A 19,350-nucleotide genomic window follows, 5' to 3' on the forward strand; every position below is an offset into this window, starting at 1 on the left:
CGGATAAATGGCATGACAATGGGCCTCAGGATCTTCACTGTGTATCTCTGTGCTTTCAATTGTGTTTGTTGTCCGTAGCTTATGCCTGCCCATACCATAGCCCCACCTACCCATGGGGCACTCTGTTCACAACATTGACATCAACAAACCGCTCGCCCACACAACGCCATACACGCTGTCTGCTAGTTGAAACTGTGATTCACCCGTGAAGAGCACACTCATCAAGCGTGCCAGTGGCAATTGAAGGTGAACATTTTCCCACTGCAGTCGGTTACAACGCCAAACTGCAGTCAGGTCAAAACCCTGGTGAGGAGGATGAGCTTCCCTGAGACGGTTTCTGACAGTTTGTTCAGAAAATCTTCAGTTGTGCAAACCCACAGTTTCATCAACTGTCCAGGTGGCTGGTCTCAGATGATCCCGCAAGTGAAGAAGCTGGATGTGGAGGTCCTGGGCTGGTATGGTTACACGTGGTCTGTGGTTGTAAGGCCGGTTGGACATACTCCCAAATTCTTTGAAAACGACATTGGAGGCGGCTTACAGTAGATGGGGGAGGGAGGGGGGCCCTAACAGTAGAGAAATTAACATTCAATTCTCTGGTAACAGCTCTGGTAGACATTCCCTGCAGTCAGCATGCCAATTGAACGCTCCCTCAAAACTTGAGACATCTGTGGCATTGTGTTATGACAAAACTGCACATTTTAGAGTGACCTTTAATTGTCCCAGCACTTGGGTAATGATCATGCTGTTTAATCAGCTTCTTGATATGCCACACCTGTCAGGTAGATGGATTATCTTGGCAAAGCAGAAACTCTCACTAACAGGGATGTGTGTGTGTGTGCAATAACATTTGATTTGATTTAATGAGAGATACACAACATCAACAGAATTCCCTTCCCCAAACACATCTCATAACAGGAGGTGTCTACAGATGAGCCTTGACTGACTTCACTGCATCCTCTGACTCCATTACATCCCCTTCCAATTCGGACATCAAATAAAATATCACATGCATGAGTGAAACATGTATTTTTTTAAATAACAGATACCAGTACATTGTTTTAGAAACTATGAGCACAGAGCTCTACATTATACTGAACTGATTACAGTTATGCATAGCAGTACATGCTAGGAGGCTAATCAGTGTTATTGGGAATGATGATATCCTCAGAGGTGTATTAGTAGAGGGGACCTGACCATGAAAGAGGTGGTTTTACAACACATGACAGACAGAGAGAGAGAGAAGGAGAGAGAAACAACACAAGTTCAGGACTGTGGACCATTTCACAGCGCCGCCTTGTCTTTTGATACACACGGTGGAGATTTGATCAAAACCCCCTGGAAGAGAGATTATATCCCCTCCGAAACAGTCCTAGGGACCATCAGAGGGTTATTTGTCCTGGGTTTTGTCTGTTAGAAGTGCACTCTGTGTCTAAGCCTGTTGTGGTCAGAGTGAGTGGGATGGGAGACATGAAAGGGAAGGGAGTGAAGGGGGTAAAGGAAAGTTCACAGAACATTTAGGGACGTCCACTTTTCCCATTTTCCCATCGGCCTTCCTGAGAGGAGAGAGGAGGGTGTGTTTTGGGCACACGTAGAGGGCCGTCGTAACGGGGTGTCAGAGATGGGGTCCAGAGGGACTGGAAGTGGGAGCAGAGGAACGACAGCTTTTAGGACGGTAATTGTGGGTCTTTTATAACATCTCTATTGCAGAGAGACTCCAGCCAGCCTGACTGACTAGACACTAATACTATCCCACTGTCTGGAGGAAGAGGTGCCATTACATTACACACAGAGGCATAGCATACAGCAATCTGAGATAGCATAGCAATCTGAAGATGTACAATATGGGTTGTTATTTGTTAACCATCTCTTTAGTCTCAATGGAGCTTGATAATCTAGGCTACACAGCATTATGAAAAAAAGTTGTTCACTATCGTGGTATTCTAGCCATCTCGGATCCTTAGAGGATTGCTCTTCGGGCAGCACCTTCTAGATGGAGATATTAAACCCTGTTTGTTGATGCGCTCCTACACGATCGTTTTAAAAAACAAATACAGGTCTGCCTGAGCTAATTATATAGCTATTGTGCGACCACACACACACTATTGATCCATGGCTATACATACCATACAACAGTCAGGCCTGTTCTCTTGTTATCCTCTCTCGTGTTATCTATGAGACGATGACCAGTCTAACCACCATCAGCACCACACACTCACCCATAATTCATCTACCTGGTGCTAATTAAAACTAGCGCTAGCCGGCTTCCCCATGCGCCTTTAAATGGGCTTGTTAAAGTCCCTCCTCCACCACCACTCCCCCTTGAAGACATTAGTCAGACGCCCGGGTAAACAGGGAACAAATTGAATCCGACATCGCTCGCAATCTGTACACAATTAGTGTGATTTGCCTGCAATGACAGAGACACTAAAGCAGTGGTTCTTAACCTTGTTGGAGGTACTGAACCTGTCAGACCAGTTTCATATGCGCATTCACCGAACCTTCTTAATTGGAAAAATACAATGATTTTTTCAAATTCAAAACATAGGTATATAGGGCTGGTGCACAAAATGAACCGTGCATCAACATCACTGTGTTCAAAGAACAAAATCATCAAAACATGATTTTCACATAAAAACAAAAACATAATAATGAATATTTACTGCAAATCAGTGTCACTTCTGCTGTTGCCTTTCAGAGACCAGTTCAGAAATGTGCGGCTTCACCTGGGTAGTGGAGGAGCTGTCATGTCATTTGTCAGAGACAGTTTAAACAGAGAGATGTCCAGCATCCTGGGAAAGGATTGCTCCTGTCAGAGATATGTTGTAACAAACGGGAAAATCTCCAGAGCTGGGTAGTGGAGGAGCTGTCACCGTGTCTCCCAAAACGTTGTAAGCGTTGTTGTTCTGAAGAGTTGTTGTTGAACCTGGCTCTGCTGAATTTCAATGATTTCATCAAGGTATTCATGGATTGACATCTGTTGTCTCAACACTAAACGTGAATGGCTGTCTCGCCCAGGCTGGGTATGACTGTAGAGTCGAGAGACTTTGCAAGCTCATCTAAGTGCGTGGCAATTGCTTGCTTCAGTTCCGAGTGTTTAAACAGAAATGTCTCCGATTCCAGATACATCTTCGCGGAGGAGCTGTCACCGTCTTACTTACACAGTCGTCCAGCAGGGGAAAGTGGAGTTATTGTTCTCTGTTCGGTGTTTCCATAACGGATAGCTTTTTTTTAAAAGCTGGGTTTTCCTCCGGAGGATGCTGACTCCACCGTGTCTTTTGATTGAGATGAGTTGAGAGCTGCGAGAGATATCGGCCATGTATGCTAAAATGAGAATGAACTCAGAATTTGAGAAGCTGGGTGACAATGTTGGTGCTCTTACAAAAACAGGGCTAATTCCACACGCACGGCAAAAGCACGTTCTCACCTGTCCCCAGGATAACCACCGAACGTTAGAATGGTATAGAAGTACCTCGAATTCAGAGGCCATTTCTTTACACAGCTCACTGAAGATGGATGCCGCAGAGCACTGTTGGAGGACATAGTTCACGCATTCCACTACAATTTTTAATACTTCTGCCAGTTTTGGAGGCAAGGTTATTGTTGCCAACGCATGCCAGTGCAGAATACAATGCGTAACAATGATGTGTGGTGCATCGGCTGTCACTAGCGCACTGTCAAAACAGTCTTTCTTCAGCATGACTGGAGGGAAAAAACTGCAGAAACCATATCCCACTGAAAGATTGCCGTCTTTGAAGAAGTCATCCACACGCTGGCTGCCTTAGTGGAGGAGCTTACAAAATAAAAAAATCTTCCTGTCAGAGACAGTTTAAACAGAATACAGCAAGCTGGCTTAGATGGAAACGTCTGTGGTCTCGTCGAGTTGAAGAGCTGAATTTTGCCGGGCTTGAAATCAGTCTGCAATTACTTGAGCCAAGATGTCTTTGTCATGTCCTCTATTCTCCTGTGGTGTCATTTGAAAGAGGAGGGATAACTTAAAGCCTCTTTTCCCAGCATGATATTCGCCATCACCAACACAGCTGTTTTTAGAGTGTTTCACCAATGGTGTGTGGTTTGCCCTGCTTTGCGACAGAGCAACTTAAACGATGCTGTGAGGATCGGTTTGTTGATGGGTACAAAGGCTGGGTACATGGAGGAGCTGTCACAAGACGTTCATGTCAGAGACAGTTTAAACAGAGAGCACAGATGGAGAGCGAGAGCGTGAGAGGCTGGGTAGTGGAGGAGCTGTCACGTGTCTCCTGTCAGAGAATCGGAGTTTAAACAACCCCTGAGACTGACTCACCGAACCCCTGGGGTTCGATCGAACCCAGGTTAAGAACCACTGCACTAAAGAGAGAGGGATGGAGTGCGAGATCGGCTGGGTAGCGGAGGACCTGTCACTGTGTCTCCTGTCAGAGACAGTTTAAACAGAGAGAGGGATGGAGAGCGAGAGCGGGAGAGGCTGGGTAGTGGAGGAGCTGTCACCGTGTCTCCTGTCAGAGACAGTTTAAACAGAGAGGGATGGAGAGCGAGAGCGGGAGAGGCTGGGTAGTGGAGGAGCTGTCACCGTGTCTCCTGTCAGAGACAGTTTAAACAGAGAGAGGGATGGAGAGCAGAGCGGGAGAGGCTGGGTAGTGGAGGAGCTGTCACCGTGTCTCCTGTCAGAGACAGTTTAAACAGAGAGAGGGATGGAGAGCGAGAGCGGGAGAGGCTGGGTAGTGGAGGAGCTGTCACCGTGTCTCCTGTCAGAGACAGTTTAAACAGAGAGAGGGATGGAGAGCGAGAGCGGGAGAGGCTGGGTAGTGGAGGAGCTGTCACCGTGTCTCCTGTCAGAGACAGTTTAAACAGAGAGAGGGATGGAGAGCGAGAGCGGGAGAGGCTGGGTAGTGGAGGAGCTGTCACCGTGTCTCCTGTCAGAGACAGTTTAAACAGAGAGAGGGATGGAGAGCGAGAGCGGGAGAGGCTGGGTAGTGGAGGAGCTGTCACCGTGTCTCCTGTCAGAGACAGTTTAAACAGAGAGGAGGCTGGGTAGTGGAGGAGCTGTCACCGTGTCTCCTGTCAGAGACAGTTTAAACAGAGAGAGGGATGGAGAGCGAGAGCGGGAGAGGCTGGGTAGTGGAGGAGCTGTCACCGTGTCTCCTGTCAGAGACAGTTTAAACAGAGAGAGGGATGGAGAGCGAGAGCGGGAGAGGCTGGGTAGTGGAGGAGCTGTCACCGTGTCTCCTGTCAGAGACAGTTTAAACAGAGAGAGGGATGGAGAGCGAGAGCGGGAGAGGCTGGGTAGTGGAGGAGCTGTCACCGTGTCTCCTGTCAGAGACAGTTTAAACAGAGAGAGGGATGGAGAGCGAGAGCGGGAGAGGCTGGGTAGTGGAGGAGCTGTCACCGTGTCTCCTGTCAGAGACAGTTTAAACAGAGAGAGGGATGGAGAGCGAGAGCGGGAGAGGCTGGGTAGTGGAGGAGCTGTCACCGTGTCTCCTGTCAGAGACAGTTTAAACAGAGAGAGGGATGGAGAGCGAGAGCGGGAGAGGCTGGGTAGTGGAGGAGCTGTCACCGTGTCTCCTGTCAGAGACAGTTTAAACAGAGAGAGGGATGGAGAGCGAGAGCGGGAGAGGCTGGGTAGTGGAGGAGCTGTCACCGTGTCTCCTGTCAGAGACAGTTTAAACAGAGAGAGGGATGGAGAGCGAGAGCGGGAGAGGCTGGGTAGTGGAGGAGCTGTCACCGTGTCTCCTGTCAGAGACAGTTTAAACAGAGAGAGGGATGGAGAGCGAGAGCGGGAGAGGCTGGGTAGTGGAGGAGCTGTCACCGTGTCTCCTGTCAGAGACAGTTTAAACAGAGAGAGGGATGGAGAGCGAGAGCGGGAGAGGCTGGGTAGTGGAGGAGCTGTCACCGTGTCTCCTGTCAGAGACAGTTTAAACAGAGAGAGGGATGGAGAGCGAGAGCGGGAGAGGCTGGGTAGTGGAGGAGCTGTCACCGTGTCTCCTGTCAGAGACAGTTTAAACAGAGAGAGGGATGGAGAGTGAGAGCGGGAGAGGCTGGGTAGTGGAGGAGCTGTCACCGTGTCTCCTGTCAGAGACAAAGAGTTCATCGACAGTTTAAACAGAGGGAAAATGGGGCTATTTCTGTTTTATTTAAAGATTCTGTGGCAACAATGAAACTAGACGTTTTGGGAGGAAGTTGACAGATCCCAAGTCCTGGATGTGGAGCTGAGCCGATACACACCTGGTGAAATGAAACTAACAGGGAGCCCAGGGAGGAGGGAAGGAGAAAAGGGTGTGAGCCCAGCCAATAACACATCAGATGTAGTGTCAGGGTGGGAGTGGTGAAGGATGCAGGGAACTCTTGTTATACCTACCTTCTGCACTGTCTCACTTTACTGTGTGTTTGTCCTCCATCATTTAAATTCATGGTTTTATGTCTGGGCGGTACTATAACCTCCCTACAGATGATATTATGGCTGTATGTGTGAAGTTATCTAAAATATCAAATAAATAAACATATTAAATCATTAAAATAATTAATTGATAATTCAGTCAGCACTCTGACCTTCTGCACGTCTGCGTCATGCTTCTGCTGCATCTTCAGTTTCTCCTCCTGGTGCTTGGCCTCCAGGACTTTAGTCTTCATCTCAGCCTGCACAGAGACACACAGCACCACGACAGACAGGGGAGTCAATACACACATCGTCAAATGCAGCACAGGAGATGGACAAAATAGCAACGGCAACTGCCCCTGTTTTTACTATCTAGGCCAACTAATGGCAAGTAGTGGCATTTGAGATATTTACTGTTGATGGCGCAGAGAGCATCAGCGCTGTCAATGAATCAAGCTTCATAAACATTTCTAAATATATTTATCTACAAACAGGACTTCAAATGTGTGTAGGAGGGATGTACCAGACCCAACAGTGTGTGTGTGTGTGTGTGTGTGTGTGTGTGTGTGTGTGTGTGTGTGTGTGTGTGTGTGTGTGTGTGTGTGTGTGTGTGTGTGTGTGTGTGTGTGTGTGTGTGTGTGTGTGTGTGTGTGTGTGTGTGTGTGTGTGTGTGTGTGTGTGTGTGTGTGTGTGTGTGTGTGTGTGTGTGTGTGTGTGTGTGTGTGTGTGTGTGTGTGTTAATAGTGAAAGACAGTATTAGTCAGGAACAGGCTTGGCCAGAGAGAACAAGGCATTATGTAGGCTACAGTTATCCACTGACAGTCGGCTCCTTTCAGTTCAGCTCAATATACAGGGGATCAACAGTTCAACCGTCTGAATCTGCATGTCAAGACAGAGCTCCCAGAGCCCTTCATTCACTCCCACACACACAATGCCACAGGAAAATAATACACACTTAGTTAATACGCCAGAAGTGTACACACACAGACAAAGTAACACACATCTACAATAGTAATTCTAAATATTTATACTCACACACTCAAACCAGGTAGACACACGAACACCCACTTTCAGATACGGCTTGCTATTACAGAGTGGCCTTAATACTAAACGACAAGCACATACCCTCTCAGTGTCTACCTAACACAGCTCCTCCTAAGTCATATGTCCTTCTCATCAGCCCTGCCAGAGGTCATGTTGCTTTGTGGCTTCAGGTTTCCTGAGTAAAATACTGGCGGACACAGGCCTTTCATCTGGCTAACGAGACGCTCTCACCAACACGTGGGGAGACTGATAGGAGAGGCCACGCTGTCCCGTGGCGAGCCCTGTATGGGCACCTTCCCCTACTTCTTTGAACTGCCGATGGCGGTTTGTTGTGTTGTTGGCTCACTCTGTCTAATAGTATACCTGATCTGATTGCCCCTGGGTGAGGAGAAGGCATGACATGTGCTCCTGATCTGATGTGCCATTGTAGAACTGTCTGGCCTCAGGACTTGGCAGCTCTGGGGCCAACAGACACACAGTCATCCAGTCAGCGGAAAGAGTTTGCTAATGTTGTCAACACAAATGGGAATTAGACAGGATGAGTTCGTATTGCTTTGTGACTAATGTACTTACTCACAGGTTTTAGTCACTGGAGGGTTTGATGCATTGCTCAACTCTGGGGCTCTGTGACAAATACGTCCTTCCAGGTTGGAAAATACCTTTTGGGCAGTCATGTAACCTGTATCTGCGGAGGTAGCTTAGATGGTTAAGTCCCCTATTGTATTGACATTTGACAAACTAGCCAATACCTGCCCCATTCATTCTCACAACAACGCTAATGTTTGCTTTCGAGCAACAAGGATCTGTATCGTACTCATTCCCAGGGTCTTCTACATTCAAACTAGATGAGTCCTATTGTAAACTACTGCTTCCATTATCCCACAACTTCAACTAAGTCTGCTAGACTTATCCTCCTTCAATGGTGCCATGTGATGTTCTCTCTTGTTTCGCTTTCTTTTCTATTGAATTACCACCATTTTCTTGTGCAATCTCTGAGACCACAGGAGACTTGTTGGGGGAGAGATTAGGCTGATTGAAGTGAGGGAGTCTAGTAGATTTTTCCAGCGGCGCTCCAAAACAAGTGGGTGTCACTTTCGCATCACCTCTTCAAATGGGCTTTTTAGAAAGTTTGTCAAACTACATCAGGGGCGTTTGAAAAATGGTTTATAGAGGAAATAGAAAGAGGGAAGAAGGGAGGGAGAGAGGAGGAGTGAGAGAAGAGGATGGAGAGAGGAGGAGGGAGAAAGGAGGAGATGAGGAAGGAGAGGAGGAGCAAGGACGAGGGAGAGAAGAGGAAGGAGAGAGGAGGAGCGAGAGAGTAGAAAGGACAGAGTAGAAAGGAGAGAAAGAGGAAGGAGATAGGAGGAACGAGAGAGGAGCAGCACGAGAGGAGCAGGGAGAGAGGAGGAGCGAAGAGTAGAAAGAAGGAGGGAGAGGAGGAAGGAGAGAAAGAGGAGCGAGAGAAGAGGACAAGCAAGAGGAGGAAGGAGAGAGGAGGAAGGAGAGAGGAGGAGCGAGAGAGGAGGAAGGAGAGAGAAGGAAGGAGAGAGGAGGAGGAATAGAGGAGAAAGGAGAGAGGAAGAAGGAGAGAGACGCGTACACCTCAGGTTTCTGAGAAGCTTCAAAATCAGGCATCTCTGTGTGACAGAGGTTTTTCTTTAGAAAAGTTGTTTCTCTCTTAGATGCCATGTTGTTGACACCCAGCTCAGGAGAGGAGATGAGGGAAGGATGAGAGAGAAGGTAAAGGGTGAAGGTGTGTTGAGAAAGGAAAGGATAGAGAGGGAGGAGGGAGACGGAAAGAAAAAGAGAAACACAGAAGCAACTGCTCTCACTTTGCTTTTCTCAGAAGCGACCCTGGGTCCAGCCTTTTTTCCCCTTGGGGAACGCGCTCACAAAATGCCTGCTAACTGCTGGGCCCACAAAGCACAGTTGTGTTTATGTATCTTGCTCTGCAGCAGAACTACAATGCCCTGATAGAGCTTTCATCTTCCATAAACACAGATGTAGAGAATATTCCCTCTGCAGTGCCCTGCTAGCTATCTACTGAACACCATTAACATGCCATTCCTCCACTGGGAGGAGAAGCTAATGGATCTTAGCATGATAATTGTACTCTGAGGTAAAATGCAAAACACTACAATCAACAAAGTTTTTAAAAGGAAAGACTTTTGAATGTCACTTAATGTCATGATAATATTGGGCTTCAGCAGAGACAAAAGACAACATTTCTTCCTTCAATTGACTACTACTATTCAACATGGAGATCCCTTTAAGGACATAAAGTGCATAACTAACAAAAACAATACCCATTCAATCTAAGAAAAGACAGAATATCTGAGTACCATATGCCTGCCTTTGGATTGTCGGCCATTTTACCCTAAAAGCCACTGCATAGAGAGCTCCCTTAGGAACTTCACAAGGCTCAGTGTTGTCCTTTAACCACAATCATACAATCAGAGGGGCTAGTCGTCTGAATCAAACACAAAGCTGAGAGGCCTTCCCATAGGACCCAGGCATGGAAGCAGTTGCATCATTATGCCTTTGGAAAGCTTGGGCAGATTGGAAACTGAACCTCAGCTCCAGACCCGTTTGGCCGAGCTGCAGCCTCTCGCTCTGTTTGCATGTATCAACCCATCTGCATGTGCCAAAGCAATCACATCACGTCAGCCTCATTCTAACCCTATGGGTGGGACTGGCTGAATGGTCTTGGATCATTTCATTGAATATGCCACGGCCCCATCCCATAGCACCTATGGTGTGAGCCCAGCACAGTAAGGGTGTGTGTAGTGGGATTACAAGGACTAGACTTGTAACCTCAACCATGGGTGAAAATAGATGACCATATGAGACTAAAGTGACTCAACATCATGGTGACCAACGTCTGCTCCAGCTGCTACGCTACCACACACTTACTCAACTCATCAATGAAGTCAGTAGCTCAACTGGTACAGTCAGCCATCTTATCAACTTATCAATGAAGTCAGTAGCTTAACTGGTAGTCAGCGATCTTATCAATGTAGTCAGTAGCTTAACTGGTACAGTCAGCAATCTTATCAACTTATCAATGAAGTCAGTAGCTTAACTGGTAGTCAGCGATCTTATCAACTTATCAATGAAGTCAGTAGCTTAACTGGTATAGTCAGCGATCTTATGAACTTATCTATGTAGTCCGTAGCTGAACTGGGGATGAGCTTGGTGTGAGAGCCCAGAGTTCCTTAAAGTAGAAACTGGCTGTTGGAGCTTAGCATCATATGGCGAGGACCAGAACCGGCCGCAGGTCATTTCCTGCTGGTGGTCAGACAAGCCATGCCATGGTGGGCGAGGCCTGCGTACGGGGCTTAATGTGGAACCACAGGAGATGATAAGATTCAAGGTGGCGAGGACGGAGTCAGAGTGAGTCACTGGGACACTTCTGAAGAGGTGTCGTGTGTGTGTGTGTGTGTGTGTGTGTGTGTGTGTGTGTGTGTGTGTGTGTGTGTGTGTGTGTGTGTGTGTGTGTGTGTGTGTGTGTGTGTGTGTGTGTGTGTGTGTGTGTGTGTGTGTGTGTGTGTGTGTGTGTGTGTGTGTGTGTGTGTGTGTGTGTGTGTGGTCACAACTCCACCCTGCAGGGCTAGGACTTGCCGAAAATCCACCAAACCCCCTTTATTGTCAACAGTGACTCAAAAGTCAAACATTTTGAGTGTCACAGATTCCAAAGAAACACAGACCTCCAATATCTATTTATAAACCACTGTGGTAGTCAGGCTACTACATTCTATGGGGAGATTTTCTGGCAAACAGAAAAGAAGAAATTTAATACATTTATTTTAAACATTGGCTTAATCACCAAAATGGTTGACCTTGGATATCTCATTGAACACCTCCTTAGCTGTCTTACTCTGCTCTAAACTAGGTGAGCCGGTTTCCAAATACATTAAAAACCAGATTATGAAACATTCTCTAAATATCTGGAAACGTTTGGTCTCAGTGAATTTTCAACTTCTGCCCCATTATTAAAGAATCATACATTCTCTCCATCAATATTAGACAGGGCGTTTCATATCTGGTCTGGAGAAGGGATCTCCTCACTGAACGTCTTGTACATTGATTTAGCATCTTTTCAACAGTTAGTCCTAAAGTTAAATATACCTAGATCCCATTTCTTTAGATAACTAGTTAAGGTCAGTTATGAAAACTTAGGACACTAAAGAGGCTTTTCTACTGACTCTGAAATACACAACAAGAAAGATGCCAATCTGCATGAACGTGCCTTAGGCATGCTGCAAGGAGGCACGAGGACTACAGATGTGGCCAGGGCAATAAATTGCAATGTCGGTACTGTGAGACGCCTAAGACAGAGCGACAGGGAGACAGGACGGAAAGCGGATCGTCTTAGCAGTGACAGACCACGTGTAACAACACATGCACAGGATTGGTACATCCAAACATCACACCTGTGGGACAGGTACAGGATGGCAACAACAACTGCCCGAGTTATTTTTATTTTATTTAACCAGGTAGGCCTGTTGAGAACAAGTTCTCATTTACAACTGCGACCTGGCCAAGATAAAGCACAGCAGTTCGACACATACAACAACACAGAGTTACACATGGAATAAACAAAACATAGTCAGAAATACAGCAGAACAAATAAAAATCTATATATAGTGAGTGCAAATGAGGTCAAATAAGGGCAATAAATAGGCAATAAATAGGCCATGGTGGTGAAGTAATTACAGTATAGCAATTAGACACAGGAATGGTAGATGTGCAGAAGAGTAATGTGCAAGTAGAGATACTGGGGTGCAAAGGAGCAATAAATAAATACAGTATGGGGATGAGGTAGTTGGATGGGCTGTTTACAGATGGGCTATGTGCAGGTGCAGTGATCTGTGAGCTGCTCTGACAGCTGGTGCTTAAAACTAGTGAGGGAGATATAAGACTCCAGCTTAATTGATTTTTGCAGTTCGTTCCGGTCATTGGCAGCAGAGAACTGGAAGGAAAGGCAGTGCCAAAGGAGGAATTGGCTTTGGGGGTGACCAGTGAGATATACCTGCTGTAGCGTGTGGTGGGGCTTTAGCTAGCAGAGACTTGTAGATGACCTGGAGCCAGTGGGTTTGGCGACAAGTATGAAGCGATGGCCAGTCAACGAGAGCATGCAGGTCGCAGTGGTGAATAAAATGGATGGCACTGTGATAAACTGCATCCATTTTCTTGAGTAGAGTGGAGGCTATTTTATAGATGACATCGCCAAAGTTGAGGATCGGTAGGATGGCCAGTTTTACGAGGGTAAGTTTGGCAGCATAAAAGAAGCATATTTCGCTTTGTTTGCGAAATAGGAAGCCGATTCTAGATTTAATTTTGGATTAGAGATGCTTAATGTGAGTCTGGAAGGAGAGATTACAGTCTATCCAGACACCTAGGTATTTGTAGTTGTCCACATAAGTCAGAACCGTCCAGAGTAGTGATGCTGGACGGGCTGGCAGGTACGGGCAGTGATCGGTTGAAGAGCATGCACTTAGTTTTACTTGCATTTAAGAGCAGTTGGGAGGCCACGGAAGTTGAGTTGTAAGGCATTGAAGTTCGTCTGGAGGAGAGTTAACACAGTGTCCAAAGAAGGGCCAGAAGTATACAAAATGTAGTCGTCTGCGTAGAGGTGGATCAGAGAATCACCAGCAGCGAGAGCGACATCATTGATGTATACAGAGAAGAGAGTCGGCCCGAGAATTAAACGCTGTGGCACCCCCATAGAGACTGCAAGAGGTCCAGACAACAGGCCCTCCGATTTGACACACTGAACTCTATCAGAGAAGAAGTTGATGAACCAGGCGAGGCAATCATTTGAGAAACCAAGGCTGTTGAGTCTGCCAATAAGAATGTGGTGATTGACAGAGTCGAAAGCTTTGGCCAGCTCGATGAATATGGCTGCACAGTAATATCTCTTATCGATGGCGGTTACGATATCTTTTAGACCCTTGATATCTTTTAGCACCCATGACCAGCTCTGAAAGCAGATTAAATAGCGGAGAAGGTACGGTGGGATTCGAAATGGTCGGTAATCTGTTTGTTGATTTGGCTTTTGAAGATTTTAGAAAAGGCAGGGTAGGATAGATATAGGTCCGTAGCAATTTGGGTCAAGAGTGTCTTCCCCTTTGAAGAGGGGGATGACCGCGGCAGCTTTCCAATCTTTGGGAATCTCGGACGATACGAAAGAGAGGTTGAACAGGCTAGTAATTGGGGTTGCAACAATTGAGGTAGACATTTAAAAAAAAGAGAGGATCCAGTTTGTCTAGCCCGGCTGATTTGTAGGGTTGCAGGTTTTGCAGCTCTTTAAGAACATCAGCTATCTGGATTTAGGTGAAGGAGAAATGGGGGAGGCTTGGGCGAGTTGCTGTGGGGAGTGCAGGGCTGTTGACCGGGGTAGAGGTAGCCAGGTGGAAAGCATGGCCAGCCGTAGAAAAATGCTTATTGAAATTCTCAATTATAGTGGATTTATCGGTGGTGACAGTGTTTCCTAGCCTCAGTGAGGTGGGCAGCTGGGAGGAGGCAGCTGCTCTTATTCTCCATGGACTTCACAGTGTCCCAGAACTGGGGGCTATTCAATGTTAATGCAGAACGCCACAGGATGTTTTTTGTGCTGGTCAAGGGCAGTCAGGTCTGGAGAGAACCAAGTGCTATATCTGTTCCTGGTTCTACATTTTATGAAAGGGGCATGCTTATTTAAGATGGTGAGGAAGTTACTTTTAAAGACTACCTAGGCATCCTCTACTGACGGGATGAGGTCAATATCCTTCCAGGATACCCGGGCCAGGTCGATTAGGACGTCCTGCTCACTGAAGTGTTTTAGGGAGCGTTTGATAGTGATGAGGGGTGGTCGATTCACCGCAGACCCGTTACGGATGCAGGCAATGAGGCAGTGATCGCTGAGATCTTGGTTGAAAACAGCAGATGTGTATTTGGAGGGCAAGTTGGTTAGGATGATATCTATGAGGGTGCCCATGTTTACGGATTTGGGGTTGTACCTGGTGGGTTCATTGATAATATGTGAGAGATTGAGGGATTCAAGCTTAGATTCTAGGATGGCCGGGGTGTTAAGCATGTCCCAGTTAAGGTCATCTAGCAGCACTAGCTCTGAAGATAGATAGGGGGCAATCAGTTCATATATGGTGTCCAGGGCACAGCTGGGGGCAGAAGGTGGTCTATAGCAAGCGGCAACAGTGAGAGATTTGTTTCTGGAAAGGTGGATTTTTAAAAGTAGAAGCTCGAATTGTTTGGGCACAGACCTGGATAGTATGACAGAACTCTGCAGGCTAAAACTCCCTTTGGCAGTTTAATCCCGTCTGAAAATGTTATAGTTAGGGATGGAAATGTCAGGGTTTTTGGTGGTCTTCCTGAGCCAGGATTCAGACATGGCTAGGACATCCGGGTTGGCAGAGTGTGCTTGAGCAGTGAATAAAACAAACTTAGGGAAGAGGCTTCTAATGTTAATATGCATGAAACCAAGGCTTTACGGTTACAGAAGACAGCAAATGATAAAGCCTGGGGAATGGGAGTGGAGCTAGGCACTACAGGGCCTGGATTAACATCCACATCACCAGAGGAACAGAGGAGGAGTAGGATAAGGGTACAGCTAAAGGCTAAAATAACTGGCTGTCTAGTATGTTCATAACAGAGAGTAAAAGGAGCAGAGTTCTGGGCACAGTAGAATAGATTCAAGACATAATGTACAGACAAAGGTATGGTAGGATGTGGATACGTCTGAAGTTACCACGTTCATCTGTACAAACAATAGCACGCAAGTGTAAACAACATGGGACCACGCAGCCGCCATACCGCTCAGGAAGGAGACGCGTTCTGTCTCCTAGAGATTAACGTACTATGGTGCGAAAAGTGCAAATCAATCCCAGAACAACAGCAAAGGACCTTGTGAAGATGCTGGAGGAAACAGGTACAAAAATATCTATATCCACAGTAAAACGAGTCCTATATCGACATAACCTGAAAGGCTGCTCAGCAAGGAAGAAGCCACTGCTCCAAAACCGCCATAAAAAAGCGAGACTATGGTTTGCAACTGCACATGGGGACAACGATCATACTTTTTGGAGAAATGTCCTCTGGTCTGATGAAACAAAAATAGAACTGTTTGGTCATAATGACCATCGTTATGTTTGAAGGAAAAAGGCGGAGGCTGCAAGCCAAAGAACACCATCCCAACCGTGAAGCACAAGGGTGGCAGAATCATATTGTGGGGGTGCTTTGCTGCAGGAGGGACTGGTGCACTTCACAATAGATGGCAAGATGAGGAAGGAAAATTATGTGGAAATATTGAAGCAACATCTCAAGACATCAGTCAGGAAGTTAAAGCTTGGTCGCAAATAGGTCTTTGAAATGGACAATAATTCATGATTAAATGTCAGGAATTGAGTAAAACTGAGTATAAATGCATTTGGCTAAGGTGCATGTAAACCTCCGACCTGAACTGTATGTATGTATATTTCAGGGGCAGTTGCTCCATGAACAAATGCCTGGGGGTTAGACCTGAGTCATATTCATTAGGCACCAAATGGAGAAAAAGAAACTGCCTGAAACTAGGAGGGACTACCTGAACTTGCCCAATAAGAAATGCTTTCATTTTTCATGCAAAACGTTTTGCTACTGTGTTCTCTCATGAAATTGACCCCGTTAGTTGTCAGACCTGTGATATAAACCTGTTGCTCTAGTAGACTCCATGCCCAAGGTTAAAACATACAGAACACATCCGAGGCAACCAGGGGTAAGAAAACAGACGGTCTGACTGAAAAAAAGACCATAAAACAACCACTGTGAAACCAGATAAGCCCATCTACAAAAGCCAGTCAGGTCTGTTGGCAGGAGTTTCTCTGTTCCCTTTGTGGGGTTGGAGGTAAGAGGTGCAGGAAACCATTTTTCACCTCGCCCACACACACACACACACACGTATACACACGTATACACACCGATACACACACACATTCCCAGCCCAGACAGTAAAATCCCAGTTCACCACCATTTCCTCTCTTGAAAGTGAAGTGCTTCTGAGCGCCTTTTAACTAGGCCCCATATCACCACGCCGGGTAGTGATCTGGCATCTATAAAACTACTAAGAGGGCTGGCCGGCTCTCCTTCCTGGCTCCTCAACACACAGTCTGGGACTGACAGCTGACTGCTATCAAACTCCTACACAAACACACTAATACAGCACACACACACACACAGAATAATATTCCAAGCATGAGTTCCCATTTTCAGGCTCGAAGGCCCTGCTTTCTTTCATCTGTTGATTCTCAACAAACAGCAGTGAGGAAGACTGTGACACTTGGTGCTTGACTGGGCTGAAAATGTTATAATACAAAAAGTTAAATGGCATATATTATTATTATATTATAACATGTGAGTCTCCTCTCCTCCAGTCAGAATGAATATCACCACATTAGTCTCCACCAGTCAGAATGAATATAACCACATTAGTCTCCTCCAGTCAGAATGAATATCACCACATTAGTCTCCTCTCCTCCAGTCAGAATGAATATTACCACATTAGTCTCCTCTCCTCCAGTCAGAATGAATATTACCACATTAGTCTCCTCTCCTCCGATCAGAATGAATATCACCACATTAGTCTCCACCAGTCAGAATGAATATCACCACATTAGTCTCCACCAGTCAGAATGAATATAACCACATTAGTCTCCTCTCCTCCGATCAGAATGAATATCACCACATTAGTCTCCACCAGTCAGAATGAATATAACCACATTAGTCTCCACCAGTCAGAATGAATATCACCATATTAGTCTCCTCTCCACCAGTCAGAATGAATATCACCTCATTAGTCTCCTCCAGTCAGAATGAATATAACCACATTAGTCTCCTCTCCCCCAGTCAGAATGAATATCACCACATTAGTCAGTCAGAATGAATATCACCACATTAGTCTCCTCTCCTCCAGTCAGAATGAATATCACCACATTAGTCTCCTCTCAGTCAGAATGAATATATCACCACATTAGTCTCCTCCAGTCAGAATGAATCATTAGTCTCCTCAGAATGAATATCAATCAGAATGAATATACCACATTAGTCTCCTCTCCTCCAGTCAGAATGAATATCACCACATTAGTCTCCTCCAGTCAGAATGAATATAACCTCATTAGTCTCCTCCAGTCAGAATGAATATAACCACATTAGTCTCCTCTCCTCCAGTCAGAATGAATATCACCACATTAGTCTCCCTCCAGTCAGAATGAATATAACCACATTAGTCTCCTCTCCTCCAGTCAGAATGAATATCACCACATTAGTCTCCTCTCCTCCAGTCAGAATGAATATCACCACATTAGTCTCCTCTCCACCAGTCAGAATGAATATCACCACATTAGTCTCCTCCAGTCAGAATGAATATAACCACATTAGTCTCCTCTCCTCCAGTCAGAATGAATATCACCACATTAGTCTCCTCCAGTCAGAATGAATATAACCTCATTAGTCTCCTCTCCTCCAGTCAGAATGAATATAACCACATTAGTCTCCTCTCCTCCAGTCAGAATGAATATAACCACATTAGTCTCCTCTCCTCCAGTCAGAATGAATATCACCACATTAGTCTCCTCTCCTCCAATCAGAATGAATATCACCACATTAGTCTCCACCAGTCAGAATGAATATAACCACATTAGTCTCCACCAGTCAGAATGAATATCACCACATTAGTCTCCTCCAGTCAGAATGAATATCACCACATTAGTCTCCTCTCCTCCAGTCAGAATGAATATAACCACATTAGTCTCCTCTCCTCCCAGTCAGAATGAATATCACCACATTAGTCCCTCATGAATATCACCACATTAGTCTCCTCCAGTCAGAATGAATATCCAGTCAGAATGAATATCACCACATTAGTCTCCTCTCCACCAGTCAGAATGAATATCACCACATTAGTCTCCTCCAGTCAGAATGAATATCACCACATTAGTCTCCTCTCCAGTCAGAATGAATATCACCACATTAGTCAGTCAGAATGAATATAACCACATTAGTCTCCTCTCCACCAGTCAGAATGAATATCACCTTAGTCTCCTCCAGTCAGAATGAATATCACCACATTAGTGAATCCTCTCCACCAGTCAGAATGAATATCACCACATTAGTCTCCTCTCCTCCAGTCAGAATGAATATCACCACATTAGTCTCCTCTCCTCCAGTCAGAATGAAAATATAACCTCATTAGTCTCCTCTCCTCCAGTCAGAATGAATATAACCACATTAGTCTCCTCTCCTCCAGTCAGAATGAATATCACCACATTAGTCTCCTCTCCACCAGTCAGAATGAATATAACCACATTAGTCTCCTCTCCTCCAGTCAGAATGAATATCACCACATTAGTCTCCTCTCCTCCAGTCAGAATGAATATCACCACATTAGTCTCCTCAGAATGAATATCCCACCAGTCAGAATGAATATAACCACATTAGTCTCCTCTCCTCCAGTCAGAATGAATATCACCACATTAGTCAGAATGAATATCACCACATTAGTCTCCTCCAGTCAGAATGAATATAACCACATTAGTCTCCTCTCCTCCAGTCAGAATGAATATCACCACATTAGTCTCCACCAGTCAGAATGAATATCACCACATTAGTCTCCTCCCTCCAGTCAGAATCAGAATGAATATGAATATCACCACATTAGTCTCCTCCAGTCAGAATGAATATCACCACATTAGTCTCCACCAGTCAGAATGAATATCACCACATTAGTCTCCTCCTCCAGTCAGAATGAATATCACCACATTAGTCTCCTCTCCTCCGAGTCAGAATGAATATCACCACATTAGTCTCCACCAGTCAGAATGAATATCACCACATTAGTCTCCAGTCAGAATGAATATCACCACATTAGTCTCCAGAATGAATCCTCCAGTCTGAATATCACCACATTA

At 45.7% G+C, this 19,350-nt stretch overlaps 1 protein-coding gene across 4 annotated transcripts in view; it reads right to left on the reverse strand.

Moving 5' to 3' along the window:
* cep112 (centrosomal protein 112) overlaps positions 1 to 19,350 on the reverse strand; it is a 263,230-nt gene that overhangs the window by 204,616 nt on the left and 39,264 nt on the right. For all 4 annotated transcript variants that reach the window (XM_046306159.1, XM_046306155.1, XM_046306156.1 and 1 more), the window contains one exon: positions 6,541 to 6,627. In XM_046306159.1, coding sequence (XP_046162115.1) covers positions 6,541 to 6,627 — 87 coding nt within the window. The remainder of the gene's footprint in view (positions 1 to 6,540; positions 6,628 to 19,350) is intronic.

This window comes from Oncorhynchus gorbuscha, linkage group LG16 (genome assembly GCF_021184085.1).
Source record: "Oncorhynchus gorbuscha isolate QuinsamMale2020 ecotype Even-year linkage group LG16, OgorEven_v1.0, whole genome shotgun sequence".
Taxonomy (NCBI): domain Eukaryota; kingdom Metazoa; phylum Chordata; class Actinopteri; order Salmoniformes; family Salmonidae; genus Oncorhynchus; species Oncorhynchus gorbuscha.